Source organism: Macaca mulatta, chromosome 10 (genome assembly GCF_049350105.2).
Source record: "Macaca mulatta isolate MMU2019108-1 chromosome 10, T2T-MMU8v2.0, whole genome shotgun sequence".
Taxonomy (NCBI): Eukaryota; Metazoa; Chordata; class Mammalia; order Primates; family Cercopithecidae; genus Macaca; species Macaca mulatta.
The window spans coordinates 89,868,642-89,895,725 of record NC_133415.1 but is presented as its reverse complement, the minus strand read 5'-3'; the positions used below and the strand labels follow the sequence as shown (position 1 = coordinate 89,895,725).

At 42.6% G+C, this 27,084-nt stretch overlaps 1 protein-coding gene and 1 long non-coding RNA gene across 13 annotated transcripts in view; one reads left to right on the top strand and one right to left on the bottom strand.

Moving 5' to 3' along the window:
* LOC144332136 (uncharacterized) overlaps window positions 1-27,084 on the bottom strand; it is a 118,687-nt gene that overhangs the window by 50,296 nt on the left and 41,307 nt on the right. The window lies entirely within an intron of this gene.
* The window catches only part of RBL1 (RB transcriptional corepressor like 1), a 91,698-nt gene that overhangs the window by 56,483 nt on the left and 8,131 nt on the right, over window positions 1-27,084 (top strand). For all 12 annotated transcript variants that reach the window (XR_013399857.1, XR_013399853.1, XR_013399855.1 and 9 more), the window contains 4 exons: window positions 8,932-9,108; window positions 11,654-11,725; window positions 14,315-14,405; window positions 23,158-23,306. Coding sequence is in view for 6 of the 12 variants with exons in the window: in XM_077951700.1 (XP_077807826.1) it covers window positions 8,932-9,108; window positions 11,654-11,725; window positions 14,315-14,405; window positions 23,158-23,306 (489 nt within the window). In the remaining 6 variants the exon portion in view is untranslated. The remainder of the gene's footprint in view (window positions 1-8,931; window positions 9,109-11,653; window positions 11,726-14,314; window positions 14,406-23,157; window positions 23,307-27,084) is intronic.

Below are 27,084 nucleotides of genomic sequence, written 5' to 3'. Positions count from 1 at the left end.
TGGGTTTTGTTTTTGTTGAATTGTAGGAGTTCTTTATGTATTCTAGATATTAATCCCCTATAAAATATACTATTTACAAGTATTTTCTCCCATTCTATGGGTTGTCTTTTCATCCCATTGATGGTGTTCTTGACACATGAAAGTTTTTAATTTTAATAAAGTCAATTTATTCTTTTCATTTTTTGTCTCTGTTTTTGGTGTCATATACAAGAAATAATTGCCAAATCCAGTATTATAAAACTTCTCCCCTATGTTTTCATCTAAGAGTTTTATAGTTTTTAGCTCTTATATTTATTATGTCTATTTTTTTTTGAGACAGTCTCACTTTGTCACCCAGGCTGGAGTGCAGTCGCGCAGTCACAGCTCACTGCAGCCTCCGCCTCCCGGATTCAAATGATCCTCCCACCTCAACGCCCCGAGCAGCTGAGACTACAGGCATGTGCCACCATGCCCAGCTAATTTTCTTTTTTTTTTTTTGAGACAGAGTCTCACTCTGTTGCCCAGGCTGGAGTGCAGTGGCACAGTCTCGGCTCACTGCAACCTCTGCCTCCTGGGTTCAAGCAATTCTCCTGTCTCAGCCTCCTGAGTAACTGGGACTACAGGCACATGCCACCACGCCCGTTTAATTTTTGTATTTTTAGTAGAGACGAGGTTTCACCATACTGGTTAGGCTGGTTTCAAACTACTGACCTCAGGTGATTCAGCCACCTTGGCCTCCCAAAGTGCTAGGATTACAGGCATGAGCCACCACACCTGGCCTGTTTTTGCATTTTTTTTGTAGAGACGGGGTTTCAGCATGTTGCCCAGGCTGGTCTGGAACTTGTGAGCTTAAGTGATCTGCCCGCCTCAGCCTCCCAAAGTGCTGGGATTACAGCCATGAGCCACTACACCCAGCCCATTTTAATTTTTGTATATGGTGTTAGATAAGGGTCTAAAGTCATTCTTTTACACATGGATATCTTTTCCCAGCACTATTTGTTGAAAGACTGCCCTTTCCCATTGAATGAGCTTAGAATCCTTGTTGAAAAGTCACTTGAGCATAGATATGGGAGTTTAATTCTGGACTCTCTATTCTATTAATTGGACTATATGTCTATCTGTTTTCAGTACCACACTGTTTTGATAACCATAGCTTTGTGTCAAAAGTTTTAAAATCAGGAAATGTGAGACCTCCAACTTTATTTTTCTTTCTTAAGATTGTTTTAGCTATTCAAGATTTCTTGAGAGTCTGTATGAGTTTTAGGATAGATTTTTCTCTTTCTGCAAAAACATTGTTGGAATTTTGACAGAGATTGCCTTGAATATGGACATTGCATTGGCTAGCATTGACATCTTAAGAATATTAAGTCTTCCAGTCCATGATCATAGGATGTCTTTTCATTCACGTCTTCTTTAATTTCTTCAGCAACATTTTGTAGTTTTCAGTATATGTCTTTTGTAAGACAAGTCCTTGCTTAAGATTATTCCTAAGTATTGTATTATTTTTGATGCTATTGTAAGTAAGTGGAATTGTCTTAATTTCATTTTTTAGATTGTTCATTAATGTAATGTAAAGGAACACAAGTGATGTTGTATTGATTTTCTTATCTTGAAGCTTTGCTGATTTATTTATTAGTTCTGTCAGGTTTTATGGGTTCTTTAGGTTTTTTGAGTTTTCCATACATAAGATTTTGTCATCTATGAACAAAGATAATTTTACTTCTTTCTTTCCAATTTGAATTTCTTTTTCCTGCCTAATTGCTCTGGCTAGGAATTCCAGTTCTATGTTGAATACAAGTGGTGAAAGCAAACATCCTTGTTTTACTCCTGATCTTAGAGGAACACCTTTCAGGTTTTCAATTTGAGAATGTTGTTAGCTGTGGGTTTTTTATATACAGTTGACCCTTGAACAACATGTTTTTGCACTGTACAAGTCCACTTGTATACAAATTTTTTTCAGCCGACACAGAATGAAAATACAGTATTTGAGGGATGTGATACCTGTGTATATAGAGGGCCATCTTTTTGTACATGGGGATTCTACAGGGCGAAATGGAGGACTTGAGTATGCATAGATTCAGGTATATGCAGGGGCTCCTGGAAGAAATCTCCTGTGTATACCAAGGGATTACTGTATATCCTTTATTTTGTTTAGGTAGTTTCCTTCTCTCTTCCTAGCTTTTGGAGTATTTTTTATCATGAAAGGGTGTTAAATTTTGTCAAATGCTTTCCTGTATCACTTGAAATGATTATGTGGCCATTTTCCCTTTGTCCTTTTAATATGGTGTGTTATACAGATTGATTTCCTTATTTCAAATTATCCTTACCTTCTAAGAATAAGTTCTACTTGGTCATGGTGTATAACCCTCTTCATATGCTGTTGAATTTGTTTTGCTAGTATTTAGTTGAGGATTTTTGCACCAATATTCACAAGAGATAGTGGTCTGTATTTTTTCTTATGCTTAGTCTGGCTTTGCTGTCAAGTGATGTACCTTTAGCCACTTAAAAAATACATTTGACCTTTCAAGAGAATATTATGATCCTGGTGAGCTGTAAGTTTAGACTCAGGCTCACAGGATTTGATTCTGTTTTCAGATCTAACTTACGTTTTTTGCTAGCTTGTATTCTTTTGCAACTTTGAGTAAGTAGTTGGCCAGCCTCTGGAATTAACTGAAACTCCATTGTGTTATGTTGCTGTAGAATGGAGTTCACTGTGGGACAAATACATGTTGGATCTCATGGGTGAATCTGAATCAGCGAAGAATCATTCTAAAGATTGATGGGATACTGTGAGAAGGCTATATATTCTTTTTAATTGTTTTTTTTTTAGAGACAAGGTCTTGTTCTGTTACCAAAGCTATAGTGCAGTGGCATGAATATGGCTCACTGTAGCCTTGAACTCCTGGGCTCAAGTGATCCTCCCTCTTTGACCTCCCAAAGCATTGGGATTACTGTGTGAGTCACCATGCCCAAGCCATTATTTATTTATTTACTTTTGAGACAGAGTCTTACTCTGTCTCCCAGGCTGGAATGCAGTAGCATGATCTCGGCTCACTACAGCTTCTGTCTCCCAGGTTCAAGCGATTCACTTGCCTCACCCTCCCAAGTAGCTGGGACTACAGTTGTGCACCACCACACCTGGCTAATTTTTGTATTTTTAGTAGAAACAGCGTTTCACCATATTGGCCAGCCTGGTCTCAAACTCCTGACCTCAGGTGATCCGCCCACCACAGCCTCCCAAAGTGCTGGGATTACAGGCATGTGCCACCATGCCTAGCTGTTACTCATAATTTTTATTATAAATCTAGGCCAGGCATGGTGGCTCATGCCTGTAATCTCAGTATTTCAGAGGCCGAGGCAGGAGGATTACTGGAGGCTTGCAGTTTAAGACCAGCCTGGGCAACATAGCGAGACCCAGTCTCTACCAAAAACTTAAAAAATTAGCCAGCATAGTGGCACATGCCTGAAGTCCCAGCTACTCAGGAGGCTAAAGTGGAAGGATAACATGAGCCCATGATTTCAAGGCTGCAGTGAGCTAAGAAGGTGCTACTACACTCCAGCCCAAGAAACAGAGTAAGACCCCATCTCCAAAAATAAAAAATAAATAAAATAAATCTAGTGTGTTACCTTTTAAATTAGCATATGACCAGTTCTTATTATAATACTTAAATTATTTTAATATTAATGGAAAAGGACTAAAAACTGTTGACCTTAGACAATAACTTGAATTTGTCCTATCTCTTACAAGCACATTTTGAATCATCAGCTTCTGATAAGATAGACATGTTAATCAGATATTTATAACCAAACATGACTGCAGTGTATCCCACAACTAGATGGTTGGCTAGCCCATTCTGTTGCCCAGGTTGGAGTACAGTGACTATTCACAAGCACAGTTACAGCACGCTACAGCCCAAACTCCTAGGCTCAAGTGATCCTCCTTCATTACCCTCCAAGAAGCTGGGTCTACAGGCAAATTTAAGTGTATTTCTCTACTAATCGTTTTATTATTATTATTTTGAGACAGGGTCTTGCTCTGTCGCCCAGACTAGAATGCAGAGGCACGATAATGGCTCACTGCAGTCTACCTCCCAGGCTCAAGAGCTCCTCCTGCCTCCTGAGTAGTAGGACCACAGGCGTGCACCACCCCATCCAGCTAGATTTTTTTTTTTTTTTTTTTTTTTTTTTTAGAAAGAGAGTCTCACTGTGTTTCCCAGGCTGGTCTCTAACTCCTGGGCTCAAGCGATCCTCCCACCTCAGCCTCCCGAAGTGGCTGGGATTACGGGTGTGAGCCACCATGCCCAACCAATTGTTCTTGTAATAATTTTTTTTTTTTTTAAGATGGAGTCTCGGTCTGTCGCCAGGCTGGAGTGCAGTGGTGCGATCTCGGCTCACTGCAAGCTCCACCTCCCGGATTCCTGCCATTCTCCTGCCTCAGCCTCCCGAGTAGCTGGGACTACAGGCGCCCGCAACCGCACCCGGCTAATTTTTTGTTGTTTTTAGTAGAGACGGGGTTTCACCGTGGTCTCGATCTCCTGACCTTGTGATCCTCCCGCCTCGGCCTCCCAAAATGCTGGGATTACAGGCGTGAGCCACCGCGCCCGGCCAATTTTTTTTGTTTTTAGTAGAGACAGGGTTTCACCATGTTGATCAGGACGGTCTCAATCTCCTGACCTCGTGATCCACTGCCTCAGCCTCCCAACGTACTAGTATTACAGGTGTGAGCCACCGCGCCTGGCCTAATAATTTTTTTTTTTTTTGAGACGGAGTCTTGCTCTGTCACCCAGGCTGGAGCGCAGTGGCGCGATCTTGGCTCACTGCCGCCCGGGTTTAAGCAATTCTCCTGCCTCAGCGTCCTAAGTAGCTGGGATTACAGGTGTGTGCCACCACGCCCAGCTAATTTTTGTATTTTTAGTAGAGACGGGATTTCAGCATCTTAGCCAGGCTGGTCTTGAACTCCTGACCTTGTGACCCACCCGTCTCAGCCTCCCAAAGTGCTGGGATTACAGGCGTGAGCCACTGTGCCCAGCAATAATTTTTTATATGTCCTCTTTTCTCTATGCTAAATAAATCTTCCTTAATTTATACTCTTCCTCAATCATGTTTTTCTCCATTCTTTTGTCACTTGCTATCATGGAAAGTCTTAGCTCACGCTCTGAATTAGATAGTTTTATATTAAGATAAAACATGAGGAATTTATTTATTTTTTTTTTTTTGAGATGGAGTCTCGCTCTGTCGCCCAGGCTGGAGTGCAGTGACACGATCTCCGCTCACTGCAGGCTCCGTCGCCTCCCGGGTTCACGCCATTCTCCTGCCTCAGCCTCCCTAGAAGCTGGGAATACAGGCACCCACCACCACGCCCGGCTAATTTTTTTTTTGCATTTTCAGTAGAGGTGGGATTTCACCGTGTTCACCAGGATGGCCTCGATCTCCTGACCTCGTGATCTGCCCGCCTCAGCCTCCCAAAGTGCTGGGATTACAGTCGTGAGCTACCGCACCCGGCCGAGGATTATTTTTTACGTTTTTATATCAAATCCTATTTCTTTCACAGTACCTCTAACGTATTTTCTGACCTTGGGCATAGTGATTATCTATTTATTTCTTAGATTTCAGTTTAGCTGTTTGAAAATAATAGTAGCTTAAACAAGAGAATTTATCTTTCACGTAAAGTCTGTGTAAGTAGTATGGGACTGCTGTGGTTACCATGACCATTAGGAACCCAGGTCCTGGCCAGGCGTGGTGGTTGACGCCTGTAATCCTAGCACTTTGGGAGGCCGGGATGGGCAGATCACGAGGTCAGGAGTTCGAGACTATCCTGGCTAACATGGTGAAACCCCATCTCTACTAAAAATACAAAAAAATTACCCGGGCATGGTAGCAGGCACCTGTAGTCCCAGCTAATCAGAAGGCTGAAGCAGGAGAATGGCGTGAACCTGGGCAACGGGGTTGCAGTGAGCCGAGATTGCGACACCACACTCTAGCCTGGGCGACAGAGCAAGACTCCATCTCAAAAAATAAAAAAACCCAGGTCCCTTCAAGGATTTTTTGGCCGTTCTCAACACAAGGTTTCTAACTCAGTCCATGATGACTGCTTCCCTTCCAGATATCATATCTGCATTCTAGCCAGCAGGAAGAAAAAGAGCATGCCTCCTCACCTTCAGAACCTGTCCCAGAAGTTACATACACCAGTGCTGTTTATTTCCCACTTAGTCATGTAGCCACTTGTAGAATTTATTTATTTATTTATTTATTTTTTGGAGACAAGGTCTCGCTCAGTCACCCATGCTGGGGTGCAGTGGCAAGATCATGGCTCACTGCAGCCTCAACCTCCTGGGCTCAAGCGATCCTCTCACCTCAGCCTCCTGAGTAGCTGGGACTATAGGCACAGGCTACCACACCCAGCTAATTTTTTAATTTTTTGTAGATAAGGTGTTTCGCTATGTTGCTTAGGATGGTTTCAAACTCCTGGACTCAACCAGTCCATCCACCTCACCCTCCCAATGTGCTGGGATTACAGATGTGAGCCACCGTGCCCAGGCAGAATTTTCAAAGGGGCAAATATAGTCTTTATTACAGGAAGCCAGGTGTAAATGTCAAGGGTTCTGTTATTGCAGAAGAGGAGACAGACACTGGAAAACAACTCATTTATAGCTTCTACAACCATTCTTTGTCTTCTGTTCCTTTCAATTATAGCTCATTTATTTTCATTACATTGTGGGTTTTGGAGCAACTGATTCTCCAAGGAATTTCATCTTTTAGGGAAACCCCTTCTTTGAATGAAATAGTCTCCAGAAGTATAAACAAAACATATGAAAGCAGGGCTGCTTTGGTTGACAATTAGGATGGTTGAGGGAGAGTCTTGCTCTTTTCACCACCTTTACTGGCTTCTCTTCTCTGTCCCTCCAACCCCTCCTATGCCTAAGGACTGTTTACAGAGCTTGAAAATATAGCGGTTTCCCCATTTACTTACCGTTTTTAATTTTCAAAATGGCAAATTATTGCCTCTGATAATTAACCTAAGTTTGAAAGAAGTAGGCTTTTTTTGGTGAATTCTTCATTTTGAATGTTGTTTTAGAATCTAACATCCTTTTCCTTTCATTTAATTATAACCTACTCAGTATAGATAAGAAGCTAGAAAATATAAAAGGAACTGAAATGTCTGAATCTATAATAAATTCAAAATAACCATTCACTGAGTAAATTATAACGATTATCTATGCTGAACTCAGTGTGATGCTGGTGTTCTATGCCTACATAGAATTTACCGTGAATGTTAGAATCAGAAGCCTGCCAGCATATGTGTATCCTGTAAGCATTGGATCAGTTCTGTAAAAGATACTTTACCAAGTGTTACTTAATTACATATTATTTTTAATTCTTCTAGCTAGGACTATATCTCTTATCTTATCCTTTCATGAATATAAAGTTCTAGTGTCTTTCCCTTTGCTCTGACCCTACTGTTTCCTCAGCATGGCTGGACCAGAAACAAGGGGAGAGGATACAGAAAATTTGTTTGCTATAAAATAAATCACTGGTGGCTTTGGAGTCAACTATTTGTCTCTCTTTATATTAGATTACTGAGTAGCTTAAATTAGTTTTTAAGCTCAGTTTGTAGGTATTTTTCTGCCAAAGATAATTTTCTGTAAGGGGTAACTTACTTTCTTTTTTTTTCCTCTCTGAAAATTTAAAGACATAGTTTGGGCCGGGTGCGGTGACTCACCCTGTAATCCCAGCACTTTGGGAGGCCGAGGCAGGCAGATCGCCTGACCTCAGGAGTTTGAGACCACTCTGGGCAACATGGTGAAACCACATCTCTACTCAAATACAAAAAAAAAAAAAAATTAGCCAGGCATGGTGATGCTTGCCTGTAGTCCCAGCTACTTGGGAGGGTAAGACACGAGAATCACTTGAGCCCGGAGGCGGAGGTTGCAGTGAGCCAAGATCGTGCCACTGCACTCCAACTTAGGCTACAGAGTAAGACTCTGTCTCAAAAAAAAAAAAAAAAAAAAAGAGTTTGAATAGAACAGTCTGGTTTAGGAATACCACATCAGGGTTATCAATTCTTAAAATAATAAAAGTCTTGCAGGATCTTAGGGCCAGGGAACTGAACTGAATTTATTTTCACATGCTTTAAAAAAAAAAGCTTTGTATCTTATTTAACATTCCTGTTTTGTTCCCATTGTGCTCATAAAAAGTGTAGAATATAGGAGCAATTTTTAAATGGTTTTGCTTTCTGACTCATTTTGGAGTCAAACGTATATTATTTGGCATGTTAGGCCTCCTAGCAATTTTACCTGAACCCAAAGAGAATAGACAGAGACTTCTGAGCTTTGAAAAATTATGCGTTCGGGCCGGGCACAGTGGCTCACACCTGTAATCCCATTACTTTGGGAGGCTGCAGTGCGTGGGTTACTTGAGGTCAGGAGTTAAAGACAAGCCTGGCCAACATGATCAAACCCTGTCTCTACGAAAAATACAAAAATTAGCTAGGCATGGTGGCCTGCAACTGTATGTCCAGTTACTCGGGAGGCTAAGGCAGTAACTGCTTTACACAGAAGGCAGAGGTTGCAGTGAGGCAAGATGGTGCCACTGCACTCCAGCCTGGGTGACAAAGCGAGAATCCACCTAAGAAGAAAAAAAAAAAGGAAAAATTATGTATTCATAATTGTCATGATGCAGGTAAATCTATATTTCAGTTTTTCTTTACATAGTTGGCAGCATAGAGTAATAGATGACATCTTTAAAAAAAAATTTCAAGTAGCTTTGCTTTAATCTATATCCTCCTGCCATAGCAGTGAACTAGTGCTATAGAACAGAAATTTTATTTAATTTAGTATATCAACAGCCTATGTTTTTAATCTTGGTCTGAAAGCCCATGTTCATGGTAAGACATAAAAATTTGAGAAATGATTTACTTGGTGTTTTACATCAATGTATTACCTTCTATTTTAGGTCTATCATTTGGCAAGTGTACGCTTACGTGATCTATGTCTAAAACTGGATGTTTCAAATGAGTTACGAAGGAAGATATGGACGTGTTTTGAATTCACTTTAGTTCACTGCCCTGATCTAATGAAAGACAGGCATTTGGATCAGCTCCTCCTTTGTGCCTTTTATATCATGGCAAAGGTAATGTATACATTGGGAGAAGAGGCTGGGCATGGTGGCTCACACGTATAATCCTAGCACTTTGGGAGGTCAAGGCAAGGAGATCACTTGAGCCCAAGATTTCGAGATCAGCTTGGGCAACATGGTGAAACATTGTCTCTGTAAAAAATGTAAAAGTTAGCTGGGCATTGTTGCTTGCACCTATAGGCCCAGCTACTTGGGAGACTGAGGTGGGAGGATCTCTTGAGCCCAGGAGGCCAAGGTTGCAGTGACCCGAGATCATGACACTGCACTTCAGTCTGGGCAATAGAGCAAGACCCCTGTCTCAAGAAAAAAAAAGTTTCTGTACCATATTGCATATTGCTTTCTCGTGATTTGTTGTGCTGCCTCAGAAGAGCATTTTACTTTCTAGTTGCTACAACGTGTTTTAAGTCATAGAATAACATATCTTGCTTGTTTTTTAAAATTCTCATATATCTGATACAATCATTTGTCTTTACCACACTGGCCACACTGGCAGTCCTAGCAGATATATACAGTTAAGATTCGATTTTTCAGCTTTTTGAGACAGAGCATATGTTTTTAAACTCCTTTGTGACCCCTCCTCCCAGAATGCCTCTTTGAAATCTCTGTAAAAAATAGGTCTTAGGCCGGGCGCGGTGGCCCACGCCTGTAATCCCAGCACTTTGGGAGCCCAAGGCGGATGGATCACAAGGTCAGGAGATCAAGACCATCCTGGCTAACACGGTGAAACCCCGTCTCTACTAAAAATACAAAAAATTAGCCGATCGTGGTGGTGGGCGCCTGTAGTCCCAGCTACTCAGGAGGCTGAGGCAGGAGAACGGCGTGAACCTGGGAGGCGGAGCTTGCAGTGAGCCGAGATTGCGCCACTGCACTCCAGCCTGCGCGACAGAGCACGACTCCGTCTCAAATAAATAAATAAATAAATAAATAAATAATAGGTCTTAGTAATTGTTTCTGCAGCACTATGGCAGTTAACGAGAACATGCACCATACAAAAGGCAACTAAAAGGGAGCCAACAAGAAAATGGTTGATTCATTTTTTAAGAAAGATTAGTTTGATGTAAAAAAGCTCCGAGTATGTTCAATACAAGAAATACTGGAAAGACACTAGTTACCAGGACTCAAGGAACCAAATTGCATCTGATAGCCTCAAGAGTCACGTGTTTGAAGTGAATCTTGCTGATTTGCAGAATGGTGAAGTTGCAGTTAGAAAACTCAACCTGAAGGGCCGGGCGTGGGCTCACGCCTATAATCCCAGCACTTTGGGAGGCTAAGGCAGGCAGATCACGAGGTCAGGAGATCGAGACCATCCTGGCTAACACGGTGAAACCCTGTCTCTACTAAAAATACAAAAATTAGCTGGGCGTGGTGGCACACTCCTGTAGTCCCAGCTACTCAGGAAGGTCTCCTGAGGCAGGAGAATCACTTGAACCCGGGAGGCGGAGGTTGCAGTAAGCCAAGATCACGCCACTGCACTCTAGCCTAGATGACAGAGTGAGACTCTATCTCAAAAAAAGAAAAAAAAAGAATTAAAAACTTAAAAGATAAATGTTACTAGCTAATCGTGTGTTTTCCAGAAGACTGTTAGAGTTCAGGCTTTGCCATTTCTAGCTCATCATTATAGAGAACAGGGTTAGCACTAATGGACAGTGAAGCAAGGGAAAGGAGTAACTTAAGTGAAGTTTATGATCACAGAGATCCCAGAAGGAATTCCTTTTTCTTCCTTTTGGCCACCACTGTGACTTCTGTCTAAACATTAGAAACCCTACAGTCTGGGCCGGGCGCGGTGGCTCAAGCCTGTAATCCCAGCACTTTGGGAGGCCGAGACGGGCGGATCACGAGGTCAGGAGATCAAGACCATCCTGGCTAACACGGTGAAACCCCGTCTCTACTAAAAATACAAAAAATTAGCCGGGCGTGGTGGCGGGCGCCTGTAGTCCCAGCTACTCGGAGGCTGAGGCGGGAGAATGGCGTGAACCCGGGAGGCGGAGCTTGCAGTGAGCCGAGATCACGCCACTGCACTCCAGCCTGGGAGACACAGTGAGACTCCGTCTCAAAAAAAAAAAAAAAAAAAAGAAACCCTACAGTCTGTCCTGAAATGTTAAAACCTAATCCTATAATAGCCACTCAGTTTGATTGAGGATCATCACTGTAAGATATTTTTAATCATTTGTATGTAGTTAATTTACTTTTAAGTAAGTACTTAAAATTAATAAAACTGGAGACTGCAGGGCATTAAACAGATCTGAGTTTTCTTATATCTTTTTTTATATAAAGAAATGGATTTTCAGTAGAGTCACACCATAACAGTTTCAGTGCTTTTTGATTAATGAAACTATTAAGTGATTCCCCACAGGCTACAAAGCCTGAACTGTAAAGGTAGAAAAAAATCATAAATGTTAGTGGTTTTTAGTCATGGACTGGCCTGGGGTTAATGGTTTTCTGCAAGGTTGCTCTCAGTGCCAACTTATAATTGAAGTTTTGTTCAGAGTCATTTTTCTTTCAAAAAGCATTTGATAAATGCAGTTTTTATTTTCCTTAGGTAACAAAAGAAGAAAGAACTTTTCAAGAAATTATGAAAAGTTACAGGAATCAGCCCCAAGCTAATAGTCACGTGAGTTACATTATTTCTCCTACTGTCCAAAAATAGATTTACTGTTTTCCACTGACAAGTTATATAAAAGGTAAACTTATTTTATAGCTTTAATATACTTCAGATTTTCTGTTTTAATGGATAACATTAAAACTCAAGAGATAATTTCATCAAAGGACAATTTCAGTAGAAGCCAGGAAATCTAACTGTTTCCGATTCATCCATATACTTTCATATACTTCTCATAAGTTCTGCCATTCTATTTGTTCATTTAATGAAAGATATGTATAATGGCTCACGCCTGTAATCCCAGCACTTTGGGAGGCGGAGTCAGGTGGATTACCTGAGGTCAGGAGTTCGAGACCAGTCTGGCCAACATGGTAAAATCCTGTCTCTACTAAAAATACAGAAATTAGCCAGGCATGGTGGCACACGCCTGTAATCCCAGCTACTCGGGAGGCTGATGCAGGAGAATTGCTTGAGCCCGGGAGGCGGAGGTTGCCGTGAGCCAAGATTGTTCCACTGCACTCCAGCCTGGCCGACAGAGCGAGACTCTATCTCAGAAAAAAAAAAAAAAAAAAGATATGTATAATAATAATATTCTTTAATTATATAACTTTTTTTTTTTTTTTTTTTTTTTTGAGACGGAGTCTCGCTCTGTCGCCCAGGCTGGAGTGCAGTGGCCGGATCTCGGCTCACTGCAAGCTCTGCCTCCCGGGTTTACGCCATTCTCCTGCCTCAGCCTCCCGAGTAGCTGGGACTACAGGCGCCCGCCACCTCGCCCGGCTAGTTTTTTGTATTTTTTAGTAGAGACGGGGTTTCACCGTGTTAGCCAGGATGGTCTCGATCTCCTGACCTCGTGATCCGCCCGTCTCGGCCTCCCAAAGTGCTGGGATTACAGGCTTGAGCCACCGCGCCCGGCCATAACTTTATTTTTTTTAATGATATTTAAACCCAGTGAAATTTTAGGGTTCATTAACCTAACTACAGCTTCTTTTGCCATCTGCTAAGCACCCTAATGTTTGCATCTTTGAATAGATGTTAAACATTTCTGATTATATTGTTCTCGCTGTGGTGAAAATTGCATGAAACCTTTCAGTCATAGTAGCAGAGTGGACTGGCACACAATAAGCATTTAATGAATGTTAATGTCATATTGTTGTTATTATTGTACCTGAAGAACACAAGTAAATTACCTTAAGGGTTTGATCATTCAAGAACCTGGTTGCTCTGCTCTTAGGAAGCATAATGGTCTCTTCTCTGGCCCTGGAAATTGTAGCCAGAAAGAGAGTGAGAGTGGCCTAGATTGCAGACCAACACAGAGATGTGGCCTCAGTATTAGTAGTTATATCCCCTTCTAAGAGAGCTTTAAGCCCTAAAATACATTATAGCAAGCAATATAGAGACATTTGAAGAACCAAGTACAGGCATTTGTTATATCCTGTGATAAGCTAAGATTTTCTGGGCTTCTTCAGGAAAATCCCTCAGGAACAGAGCCTAGAAAGCTCTAGATTGTCCTTGAAGATCATTAAGGTGAGGTTAGTGTGAGTCAAAAATGGGCCAAGCCATGGCTCCCTGAATATCCTCTTAATACCAGTAACCTATAATATAGTACAAGGGGGAATGGATCATGCCTTTCCAGCTATCTCAGAGGTGAGATAGTTCAGGGGCAGGGAAGGGAAAAGATTTTCATGTGGCCATCTGAAAGGAGATGGGAATGGGCTGGGGGCAGAAAAACAAGCTGCTTTAAGAACAAACGACTCTTGGCCAGGCACAGTGGCTCACGCCTGTAATCCCACCAGTTAAGGAAGCCAAGGCAGGCAGATTGCTTGAGCCCAGGAGGTCAATGCTACAGTGAGCCATAATTGTGCCACTGCACTCCAGTCTGAGCCATGGAGTGAGACCCTGTCTCTCAAAAGAAAAAAAAAAGACCAATCGATTGTTGTGTAAGGAATTAAAAAGGAGGAATTAATTCAGGTCTTTTGTTTTTTGTTTGTTCGTTTGTTTGTTTTCTTTTGTTTTGTATTTGGGACAGAGTCTTGCTCTGTTGTCCAGGCTGGAGCGCAGTGGTACAATCTCAGCTCAGTGCAACCTTCACCCCCTGGCTTCAAGCAGTTCTCCTGCCTCAGCCTCCCTAGTAGCTGGAATTACAAGTGTGTGCTACCATGCCCAGCTAATTTTTGTATTTTTAGTAGAGACGGGCTTTCACCATGTTGGCCAGGCTGGTCTTGAATGCCTGGCCTCAAGTGATCTGCCCGCCTTGGCCTCCCAAAGTGCTGGGATTACAGGTGTGAGCCACTGCACCTGACCAAACTCAGGTCTTTGAAGTTGCTTTTATTTAGTAAAACCCAATCATCAGTCTTTAGTTGCTATTTCTTCTATTTTATAAACTAAGCCCATCTTAGATGGTAAGCTCTTCTCCAGTATCCCCTCTTTTATGGTATGTGTTATAATCTATGCTTACTAGAGCTAATAACATTTTACCCTTGAGTATCACTTATACAGACAAATAGTTTTTTATTGGCTTGATATTTTGCTCTTCTCACTTTGATTTTGTTTAACATGTACCTCTGTGACTGAGCAGTTCTTTTTTTCCCCTCTGGTGTGTAGGTATATAGAAGTGTTCTGCTGAAAAGTATTCCAAGAGAATTTGTGGCATATAATAAAAATATAAATGATGACTTTGAAATGATAGATTGTGGTAAGTTATCCAATTTAACATACTATATGTAAAACACATTGGATCACACTGTACATAATACAGTGGGTGTCAGACAACATGGAAATGTGAATCATGAGGAGGTGAGGTAGACAATACACACACGTTTTGAAAACAATTATGTTTGAGGTTAGAATGTGCTGGTATAGTTTATTGAAACCATTAATTTGTCCCCCGTTAATTGTGTTTTGGAAGAAATTTTCTAGTCTACTTATACATGTTAATGAAACATATAAAAGAGACTTAATAAAATTCTTAAATCTGAATGACAGGGAAAACAAGGTAGCTGACAGTAATCTTCCCGAGGAGTCTATTAAGAAAATGTCCTGGCTGGGCGTGGTGGTTCACGCCTGTAATCCCAGCACTTTAGGAGGCCAAGGCGGTCAGATCACGAGGTCAAGAGATCAAGGCCATCCTGGCCAACATGGTGAAACTCCATCTCTACTTTAAAAAATACAAAAATTAACTAGTTGTGGGGTATGCATCTGTAGTCCCAGCTACTCGGGAGCCTGAGGCAGGAGAATCACTTGAACCCGGGAGTCAGAGGTTGCAGTGAGCTGAGATCACGCCACTGCACTCCAGCCTGGCAGCAGAGTGAGACTCTGTCGCACACACACACACAAAAGAAAATGTCCTGTTCATATAAGTATTATAGGTAATTCTGCTACCACAGGCAAGACTGTACCCTCTTGCCACCATCATGCTAAGACTTCAGGCACTAGTAATCTTTTTTAAAGAAAAGAAAATCAAATGGTTAGTATTCATACACCTCTTCTGTCTACCTCCTTTCCCTTGTCTCATCTTTCCATGTATTTAAGGTGTATGTAATATATACATGTGTATATACTGTGATTTTTTTGTTTTGTTTTGCTTTGTTTGAGATAGGGTTTTGTTCTGTCACCTACACTGGAGTGCAGTGGTATGATCATGACTCACTGCAGCATCGACCTCGCAGACTCAAGTAATCCTTCCACCTCAGCCTCCCGAATAGCTGCAACTACAGGCATGCGCCATCACCCTGGCTAATTTTTATATTTTTTGTAGAGACAGGATTTTGCCATGTTTGCTCAGGCTGGTCTTGAAATCGTGAGCTCAAGTGACCCGTCCACCTTGGCCTCCTAAAGTACTAGGATTACAGGCATGAGCCACTGTGCCAAGCCTAGGTACTGTGATTTCTTTAATGCCACAGTGTGAGACATTTAGGTCATTTCTCCTTTTTTCTTCTCTTTTCTTTTCTTGTCTTGTCTTGTCTTGTCCTCTCCTATCCCCCACTCTCCTTTCCTCTCTTCTCCCCATCCCCATCCCTTCTCCTCCCCTCCCCCTCCCCTGCCCTCCTTTCTCTTTTCTTTTTTCTTTTCTTTTCTTTTTTTCTTTTCTGAGACAGGATCTCACTCTGTTACCCAGGCAGGAATGCAGTGGCACAATCATGGCTCACTGCAGCCCTGACTTCCCCCGTTCCTTTCATCTCAGTCTTGCTGTCACACCCAACTAATTTTTTGTAGAGGTGGGATTTTGCCATGTTGCCCAAGTTGGTCTCCAACTCCTGGACTCAAGCAATCTCCCTACCTTGGCCTCCCAAAGTTCTTGGCTGACAGGTGTAAGCCACCACGCCTGGCCAGGTTGCTTCTAGTTATGCACAGCTCTGTGATGAGTATCATTTGTAGCTTAAATATTTAGGCCACATCCTTAGGATAAATTCTTAAAAGAAAATCTGATGAATTAAAACAAGTTTTTAAATTATAAAAATATCCATAATCATTATGATGTCCACTGGGATATAAACTTTTAAGATTTCATTCACCAAAAAGATCTTTTAATAATGTCCTAGAATCTGACTTTTTGAGGATAATAGGCCAAACTCAATTCTTTTTACATAAGTGTGTTATTCTGGAGCCTTTTCAAGGCAATGAGGAGTATATAAGACAGTAACCCTGGCCAGGCGCGGTGGCTCACACCTGTAATCCCAGTACTTTGGGATGCCGAGGTGGGTGGATCATGAGATCAGGAGTTCGAGACCAGCCTGGCCAAGATGGTGAAACCCGTCTCTACTAAAACTACAAAAATTAGCCAGGTGCAGTGGGTGCAGTGGCAGGCACCTGTAATGCCAACTACTCAGGAGACTGAGGCAGGAGAATCACTTGAACTTGGGTGGCAGAGGTTGCAGTGAGCCAAGATCCTGCCACTGCACTCCAGTCTGGGTGACAGAGTGAGACTCCATCTCAAAAAAACAAAACAACAACAACAAATGCAGACAGTAACCCTGACAAACTATTAAAAAGCCTTTTTCTGTATTTGTTATACATGTTGCTTACCTATCTGGGGTGGTTTTTCTGTTCCTACAAAACCAGACATCAGGTTAGCTAGAAAGCTGTGGATCCCTTGCCTGTTTTGTGTTTTTTCTATACGAAACTAACTGCTAGCAAGTATCTGAGCTACAAGAGCAGTGAAGTAGAGAGTAGAAGCAAAAGATAATAGATGATGTCGTTTTCTGTTTTGTTTTCTTTTTGATAAGTGTCTGCCAAAGAAACTTGAGGTGACTGAGAGTTCGCCACTTCCTGTATATATAGGTTTCAGATCAAATTCTGCTACACAATTTCTTTATTTTATTTATTTATTTATTTATTTATTTTTATTTTATTTTATTTTTTTTTTGAGATACAGTCTCACTCTTGTGGCCCAGGCTGGAGTGCAATGGTGCGATCTCGGCTCACTGCAACCTCCGCCTCCCAGGTTCAAGTGATTCTCCTGCCTCAGCCTCCCGAGTAGCTGGGATTACAGATACCTGGCACCACGCCCAGCTAAATTTTGTATTTTTAGTAGAGACGGGATTTTGCCATGTTGGCCAGGCTGGTCTTGAACTCCAGATCTCAGGTGATCCGCCCACCTTGGCCTCCCAAAGTGCTGGGATTTCAGGCGTCAGCCACTGCACCTGACCTTTTGTTTGTTTGTTTGTTTGTTTTTTTGAGACCATGTCTTGCTCTGTCACCAGGCTGGAGTACAGCTCACTGCAGCCTTGACCTCCCAGGCCCAAGTGATTCTCGGCTCAGCCACGGCCTGGCTAATTTTTATATTTTTTGTAGAGATGGGGTTTCACCATGTTGCCAAGGCCAGTCTTGAACTCCTGGGTTCAAGTGATCCGTCTGCCTTGGCCTCCCAAAGTGCTGGGATTACAGGTGTGAGTCACCGCACTCTGTCTTATATACAGTTATTAACTATATTTATTAGCAAATAAGCAAACAATCATTGTTACGGGTCCTGTACAGTGGTGGTGGCACGGGGCAGGGAGAATATCCAGTGATGATGAACTCAGGAATTCTGGCACTCATAAAGAGAGTGAGAGCACAGTGACTTACATCTATAATCCCAGCACTTCGGGAGGCCAAGCCAGGAGGGTGGCTTGAACCCAGGAGTTCAAGACCATTGTGGGTAGCATAGTGAGAGCCCATTGCTACAAGAAATTTTTTTAAAATAGCCACACATGGTGGTGAGCATCTATAGTCCAAGCTACTCAGGAGGCTGAATTGGGAGGTTGGCTTGAGCCCAGGATGTCAAGGCTACAGTGAGCCATGATCTTGCCACTGTACTCCAGACAGAGCAAGACCCTGTCTCAAAAAAAAAAAAAAAAAGAGAGAGAGAAAGTTATGTAGGAGGATATGCAATCAGACAAGTCTATATTCAGATAAGTCACCTTCCAGTTCTTAGAGCTATGTCTAGATGCTATGACCCAGATTTGGACACACCAAAGAACACCGACTTGGGAAGAACAGTTCTGGTTCTATAAACAAATTCATTATGGGTTGTAAAATAATTACTGTTTAAAAAGCACACACACAATTTATATATCCTATGCAGTAAGTTCATATATCCCAGTTCTATGTCTGACCACCACCCAAGGAAAAGATTTGCTCAAGAATGGGTGCCAAGATTTCAGATGCAGGATTCAGTCAACCTTACGGCTAGCATCAAGCAAATACCGTGGATCAGAATTCAGGGCTGGACACAGGACTTCTTAGAGCTTTTAGCCTTAACGTTATTATCCCTAAGAGTAAAGCCTAGAGACTTCACTGGATCTTTCATCACTTTCCTGGCTATTGAGGGTAGTGTCTCAAATATTTTAACCAATCTGCTTATCTTAAATACTTTTTATTTCCTGAACATGAGCTCATTTTTAGCATTAGTCATACTTAATAAGCATTCACTATTTTCATCAGTAAAAACCCATTTCTGGCCGGACATGGTGGCTCACACCTGTAATCCCAGCACTTTGGGAGACCAAGGCGGGTGGATCACTTGAGGTCAGGAGTTCGAGACCAGTCTTGCTGACATGGTGAAACCCCATCTTTACTAAAAATACAAAAATTAGCCAGGCATGGTGGTGAGCACTTGTAATCCCTGCCACTTAGGAGGCTGAGGCAGGAGAATTGCTTGAACACTGGAGGCTGAGGTTGCAGTGAGCTGAGATTGTGCCACTGCACTTTAGCCTGGGCAACAGAGCAAGACTCTTTCTCAAAAAAAAAAAAAAAATTCTGACTTTGAGTATGTTAATGAGCAAAGCATTGGTCATCGATTGAGATATGCCTAACAGAAACTGTTGGAGTGGAGAAAGAATTTCCTGATTAAAACACCAGCTCACTCCTCATGGGCTATGAATTCTTCATTGTCATGTTAGCAGACCACTCCAGAGCGGCAGTCTTAATTAGAATACTTGTGAGACCTAGGTTATAGCTTAACCTAAGTAACACAAACGTAACACTGTCCTCAAGTGTATTGTAGTTAACTGAAAACTTTACATTACTTCCTTAGAAACTTATTTTACGGATTAAAAATAATTATATTTAGGCTGGGTGTTGTGACTCATGCCTGTAATCTCCCAGCACTATGGAAGGCTGAGGCAAGAGGATCCTTTGAGCCCAGGAATTAAAGACCAGCAAGAGCAACACAGCAAGACCCCCATCTGCAACAAATGAAAATAAAAAATTAGCTGGGCATGGTGGCTGACACCTGTAGTCCCAACTACTTGGGAGACTGAGGCAGGAAGATCACTTGAATCCAGGAATTTGAGATTGTAGTGAACTATGATCGCACCACTGCACTTCAGCCAGGGTGATAGAGCAAGATCTTGTCTCTAAAAATAAAAAATATAACTATATGTATATGTATGTATGTGTGTGCATACACACACACACACACAGTCATGTGCCGTATAATGATGTTTCAGTCAGTGATGGCCCACACATACAACAGTGGTCCTATAAGATTATAATGCTGTATTTTTACTATACCTTTTCTATGTTTAGATATATTTAGATGCACAAATACTTGCCATTGTGATACAATTGCGTGTGGTATTCAGGACAGTAACATGCTGTACAGTTTTGTAACTTAGGAGCAATATGCTATACCATTCAGCCTAGGTGTGTAGTTGGTCATACAATCTAGGTTTGTGTAAGTATACTCTATAGTATTCTCATGACAAAATCATTTCAACAATGCATTTCTGAGAAGATAACCCATCATTATGCAATACACAACTATGTATACACATATGCATATATATAATATTTAATACAAGCTTTGTTCATAGTAAGGCCTTAGTAATAGCTATTATTTATAAGCAATATCAAATTTATTATATTAATGAGTATGGTTTTTTTAGCATTAGTCCCACTTAATAAACCATTCACTATTTTCATCAGTAAAAACCCATTTCTGGCCGGACATGGTGGCTCACACCTGTAATCCCAACACTTTGGGAGACCGAGATGGGATCTCAGTGTGTTTCCCAGACTGGTCTTGAACTCTTGGGCTCAAGTGATCCTCCCACCTCGGCCTCCCAAAGTGCTGGAATTACAGGCGTGAGCCACCACACCTGGACGAGTGTGTTTTTTTTAATGTCTTTTTTTTCTTTAGTTTTTTTAAATTTTAGAGATGAGATCTTGCTCTGTTGCCCAGGCTGGAATGTAATAGGATAATCATAGCTCACTGCAACCTTGATTTCCTGGGTTCAAGCGATCCTCTCATCTCAGCCTCCCGAGTAGCTAGGGATAAAAGTGCGTGCCACCACACCTAGTTTTTAAATTTATTAATTTTTTTTTTTTTTTTTTTTTTTGAGACGGAGTCTCGCTCTGTCGCCCAGGCTGGAGTGCAGTGGCGCAATCTCGGCTCACTGCAAGCTCCGCCCCCGGGGTTCACGCCATTCTCCTGCCTCAGCCTCCTGAGTAGCTGGGACTACAGGCACCCGCCACCGCGCCCGGCTAATTTTTTGTATTTTTAGTAGAGACGGGGTTTCACTGTGTTAGCCAGGATGGTCTCGATCTCCTGACCTTGTGATCCGCCCGCCTTGGCCTCCCAAAGTGCTGGGATTACAGGCATGAGCCACCGCGCCCGGCCCCTTAATTTTTTTTTTTTTATAGAGACAGGGTTTCACCACATCCAGCCTCCCACAATTTTAAATGTTTGGTTCATTCAAGTAAAGTATAGCTCCTTACCTTACATAAATATTAACAGCTAGAATTGGAATGACACAGAAACATGGAGACACTATAGTCTCTGTCTCAATAAATTTCTAATACAAGGAGGACATTAAATAATTTTAGGCCAGGCGTGGTCGCTCACATCTGTAATCCCAGCACTTTGGGAGACCGAAGTGGGAGGATCACTTGAGCCCAGGAGTTAGAGACCAGCCTAGAAAACATAAGGAGACCCTGTCTCTACAAAAAGTTAAAAAAAATTAGCCTGGTGTGGCAGCATTCACCTGTAGTCCCAGCTACTCGGGAGGCTGAGGCAAGAGGATCAAGAACCTGTCATAAAAACAAAACAAAAAGAAATAATTTTAATTGATCCATATAATGAGAATAACCTAGAAGAGCTGTTAACATACCAGTATCCTTTGGAACAGTATTTCCCAGAATGGTAGTATAAGTGTTTTGGGGGGTCCAGGCGCAGTGGTTTACGCCTGTAATCCCAGCACTTTGGGAGGCCAAAGCAGGCGGATCACCTGAGGTCAGGAGTTTGAGACCAGCCTGTCCAGCATGATGAAACCCCATCTCTACTGAAAATACAAAAATTAGCCAGATGTGGTGGCATGCTCCTGTAATCCCAAATACCCAGGAGGCTGAGGCAGGAGAATCGCTGGATCCCAGCGGGCAGAGAGACTGCAGTGAGCCAAGATTGCGCCACTGCACTCCAGGATGGGCGACAGAGCAAGACTCCCTCTCAAAAAAAAAAAAGTGTTTTGGGGAAAGAGACTATACATAAAAAATTGGGGAAGTATGGAATTAAAGTAAACATGAGAGTTTTTTTTTTCCCAAACTGCAGTACTTCTCAGAGCCTTATACTAACATGCATTTCTGAATTTCTAATATAATGTACAGCATTTCCTCAACTTTATTTAACCACATAGCTCCCCTCCCCTCCCACCCTAGTCAAGATCCTTTAGAAATAGCAGAAGTGAAAGAGACATCCAAATTAAGACTGAGATCCCCTGGGGCCGTTTGGTCTTTGAACCATGTTTGTGTTTTCTGGTTTTCCTAAGGTGAAGGCATTGCTTCTACCCATGTTCTCAATGTTTGTAGGCCAGTGAATTGAGAATGAGAACTTTTTTCAAATAAATGCTAAATTGTTTTTAATTGGTAGTGGTTTTCTTAACTCTTCTAAACACATTGTTCTTGTATATACAAGCAAATGATAGTTTGTAATACTCTATAATACTTTTCCTTCCCCAAAAAATAGTAGGACAAATTTCTGCCTAGTTTCACAAGCTATCCCAGAGTTGCACCATTAAGTAGGAAACTACGTTGGGGCAAGCTGTTATTTTACTATTGGGGGTGCTCAGTAAAACCTGAACACTGGTTCCTGATCAGGGTTCCTGTTGTACGTGGTACAATAAGGCTCTTAGAACACCTGTCACCTGCCATGTATTTGCAGAGAAATAAATGTAATTCATTTTGCTTCTTCCCTAACCTCTCAGGATATGCTTTACCTTTTAGAATCTTTCCACCTTTCTCAAAGACACAAGAAGAATATCTGCAGGCCTTTTAGTTTTATGAAGCTGAGGTTTGCCACTGCCTCCCATACTGTAGAACTTAGATAACACCAGCTCAGGGCTGTTGCCCCTCTAAAAGCCACTAATGACAGTCAGCTCAAAAGCTATGGTTGTGAAAACATTCTGAAGTGGCATCTAGAGAAGAGAGCACCACCTGCAATTGATATGTTTGCATTTCTCTAGATTCCAATTTGACTTATAAGTAATACAGATGGATTTCTGAACCTTCTCTGAAAATATTAATTTCTCTATGTAAAGACTTGTGAGTTTTTTTTAATATTGTAGAAAGGTAATTTAAATTGCTGACTTGTATATTAAAGTATGCTTTGTGGCTGGGCATGGTGGCTCACGCCTGTAATCCCTGCACTTTGAGAGGCTGAGGCTGGCAGATCACTTGAGCCCAGGAGTTGGAAACCATCCTGGGCAACATGGAAATATTGCCGTCTCTACTAAAAATAAATGCCGTCTCTACTAAAAATAAAAAATAGCCAGACATGGTGGTGCGTGCCTGTAGTCCCAGCTACTCAGGAGGCTGAGGTGGGAGGATCACTTGAATCCAGGAGGTTGGGGTTGCAGTAAGCCAACATTGCACCACTGCACTCCACCCTGGGTGACAAAGTGAGACCCTGTCTCAAAAAAAATAAAATAAAAAGTATGCTTTGTATCACAACATTGCATTCTTTTTAACAGACTTGGAAGATGCTACAAAAACACCTGACTGTTCCAGTGGACCAGTGAAAGAGGAAAGAGGTGATCTTATAAAATTTTACAATACAATATATGTAGGAAGAGTGAAGTCATTTGCACTGAAATACGACTTGTCAAATCAGGACCATGTGGTATGTTTTATGTTTTACTACTTTATTATTATTCGCTGTCATAGTTGAATTACTGTAAGTTTATTTTGCTAGATAAGTATGTCAAAGTAAAATTACTAGCAATTAATCAGAGCATGACTAGTAACTTAATCGGTGATTAAGGCTATGGTACAACAGAGACCAGAGGAAATCATGGAATCTGTTGCCCTGGCTACAGTGCAGTGGTGAGATCCTGGCTCACTGCAACCTTTGCTTCCAGGGCTCAAGCGATGCTCCCACCCCAGCCTCCCAAGTAGCTGGTAGGACAGCTGCGTGCCACCACCACGCCTGGCTAATTTTTTTGTATTTTTAGTAGATACAGGGTTTCACCATGTTGGCCAGGCTGGTCTGGAACTCCTGGAGTTAAGCAATCTACCCACCTCAGACTCCCAAAGTGATGGGATTACAGGTGTGAAACACCACGCCTGGCAGAAATTTTATCTATACCATGATTATGTTACTAGAAATTCCGTGTACATATGGGTAAGAACTTGATGGGAACATGAATATTAAAACAATTAATTTGTTTGTATTTATTTATTTTGAGACAGAGTCTCACCCCGTCACCCAGGCTGGAGTGCAATGGCACGATCTCAGCTCAACTGCAACCTCCGCCTCCCAGGTTCAAGTGATTCTCCTGCCTCAGCCTCCCCAGTAGCTGGTATTACAGGAGCATGTCACTACACCTGGCTAATTTTTTGTATCTTTAGTAGAGACAGGGTTTCACCATGTTGGTCAGGCTGGTCTTGAACTCCTGACCTCGTGATCCGCCCACCTCAGCCTCCCAGAGTGCTGGGATTATAGGCATGAGCCACTGGGCCCAGCAAATTTGGTAAATTTTTCTGTTGTTACATTGTGAGATTAATGTTTTTCTCAAGTTAAAGACAGAAGGGGCCAGGTGTGGTGGCTCATGCCTGTAATCCCAGCACTTTGGGAGACCGAGGTGGGTGGATCACCAGAGGTCAGGAGTTCAAGACCAGCCTGGCCAACATGGTGAAATCCCATCTCTACCAAAAATTAGGTGGCGTGGTGGCAGGCACCTATAATCCCAGCTACTCGGGAGGCTGAGGCAGGAGAATCACTTGAACCCAGGAAGCAGAGGTTGTAGTGAGCAGAAATTGTGCCACTGCACTCCAGCCTGGGTGACAAGAAGGAAACTCCATCTCAAAAAAAAAAAGACAAAAGGAGGTCAGGCGCTGTGGCTCATGCCTGTAATCCCAGCGCTTTGGGAGGCCGAGGCAGGTGGATCACGTGAGGTCAGGAGTTCAAGACCAGCCTGGTCAACATGGTGAAACCCCATCTCTACTAAAAATACAAAAATTAGCCGGGCATGGTGGTAGGCACCCGTAATCCCAGCTACGTGAGAGGCTAAGACAGGAGAATCACTTGAATCCGAGAGGCAGAGTTGCAGTGAGCCAAGATTGCACCATTGCACACCAGCCTGGACAACAGAGCAAGACTCCGTCTCAAAAAAAAAAGGCAAAAGGAAGTAGATAGGCCTGGATCATTAATAGAGGCACCACTAAGAAATTTTTATGCAGGCCAGGCGTGGTGGCTCACGGTTGTGATCCCAACACTCTGGGAGGCCAAGGCAGGCGGATCACGAGGTCAGGAGATTGAGACCATCCTGGCTAACACAGTGAAACCCTGTCTCTACTGAAAAGACAAAAAAAAAAATTAGCCGGGCATAGTGGCGGGCGCCTGTAGTCCCAGCTTCTAGGGAGGCTGAGGCAGGAGAATGGCGTGAACCGGGGAGGTGGAGCTTGCGGTGAGCCAAGATCATGCCACTGCACTCCAGCCCAAGCAACAGAGCGAGACTCCGTCTCAAAAAAAAAAAAAATTATGCAGACCCCAGTTTTGGCAGTCGCAGCAGGCCTGAGAAAGTGTTACCAGTGTGTAAGCTGAGGTTGCTTCCCAGAAGACCAGACTTTAGCTCTAAGAAAAAGAGACCAGCCAGGCACTTCCCAAGCCTGTAATCCCAGCACTTTGGGAAGCTAAGCCTGGAGGATTGCTTGAGCCCAGGAATTTGAGACCAGCCTGGAAAAATAAGAAGCCCCTGTCTCTTTAAAAAAAAAAAAAAAACTCTACAAATTAGCCATGTAGTGGCTGGTATACACCCAAGTAGTGGTCCCAACTACTCAGCAAGCTAAGGTAGGAGGATCGCTTGGGCCCAGGAGGTCAAGGCTGCAATGAACCACAGTCGCATCACTGCACTCCAGTCTGGGCAACAGAGCAAGACCCTGCCTCAAAAAAAGAAAAGAAAAGAAGGCCCTAGCAGAAGCTGCAGCCAGCCAATAGCTGTTTCTATGTATCTGTGTGCATCTGTACATTTCTGTTCTTCCTCTTTTCATGGAATATGGTCTATGACTATCCTCAGAGGTCATAACTGTTCATCCTACTCCAGTTTCACTTCCCCTCTGTCTATATACTCTGAATATCTCTACCATCTTAATTTATTTCCATTATACAGGATATTAAAGAAAATGAAATCCTTGCTCATCCAACTTATTTCTAAATATTTTCCATTTCCATATGAAGTGTTTCCCATTTCATTAACAGATTTTTTTCCATGTCAGAATCATTCTGCTGGCTTATAGAATTCTCTGCCTCTTTTATTCTCTCTGCTACTGCTTTGGTTGTGGGGTAGAGAGAGATTTTGTGTGTGTGTAGAGAGAGATTGTTATAGCAAGTATTAGAAGATTAGTTATTCTTTGTCCCTACTTTTTTTTTTTTTTTTTTTGGAAAAGGAGTCTCGCTCTGTTGCCCAGGCTGGAGTGCAGTGGCCACAGTCTTGGCTCACTGCAACCTCCACCTCCTGGCTTCAGGCAATTCTGTGCCTCAGCCTCCTGAGTAGCTGGCATTACAGGCGCCTGTCACCACGCCCAGCTGATTTTCGTATTTTTAGTAGAGACAGGATTTCACCATCTTGGCCAGGCTGGTCTTGAACTCTTGACCTCATGATCCACCCACCTCGGCCTCCCAAAGTGCTGGGATTACAAGCGTGAGCCACCCTGCCCAGCCTGTCCTTACTTTTTAAGCATGAATATGAGGTTCTCGTGCTCGTGGCTTAACTCCTGGTGTCTTGTCCAGAATTTTTTTTTTTTCTTTTGAGACAGAGTCTCACTCTGTCACCTAGGGAGGAGTGCAGTGACATAAACTCGGCTCACTGCAACCTCTGCCTCCTGGGTTCAAACAGTTGTCATGCTCAACCTCCCAAGTGGCTGGGACTACAGGCGCATGCCACCATACCTGGCTAATTTTTATATTTTTAGGAGCTACTCAGGAGGCTGAAGTGGGGTTTTGCCATGTTGGCCAGACTAGTCTCCAACTCCTGGCCTCAAGTGATCAGAGCATGTTGGCCTCCCAAAGTGCTGGATTATAGGAGTGAGCTGCTGCACCTGGCCCCAGAAATCTTTTTTTTTTTTTTTTTTTTGAAGGCAGATTCTTGCTCTGTCACCTAGGATGGAGTGCAGTGGCACAATCTGGGCTTACTGCAACACCTCTGCCTCCTGGGTTCAAGCAATTCTAGTGCCTCAGCCTCCCGAATAGCTCGGATTACAGGCATGTGCCACCACGCCCAGCTAATTTTTGCATTTTTAGTGGAGACAGAGTGTCACCATGCTGGCCACGCTGGTCTCAAACTCCTGACCTCAGGTGATCCACCCACCTCGGCCTCCCAAAGTGCTGGGATTACAAGTGTGAGCCACCACACCCGGCCAGAATTCTTAATACTAGTTATAGGACTTCCTGAAAGATCCAG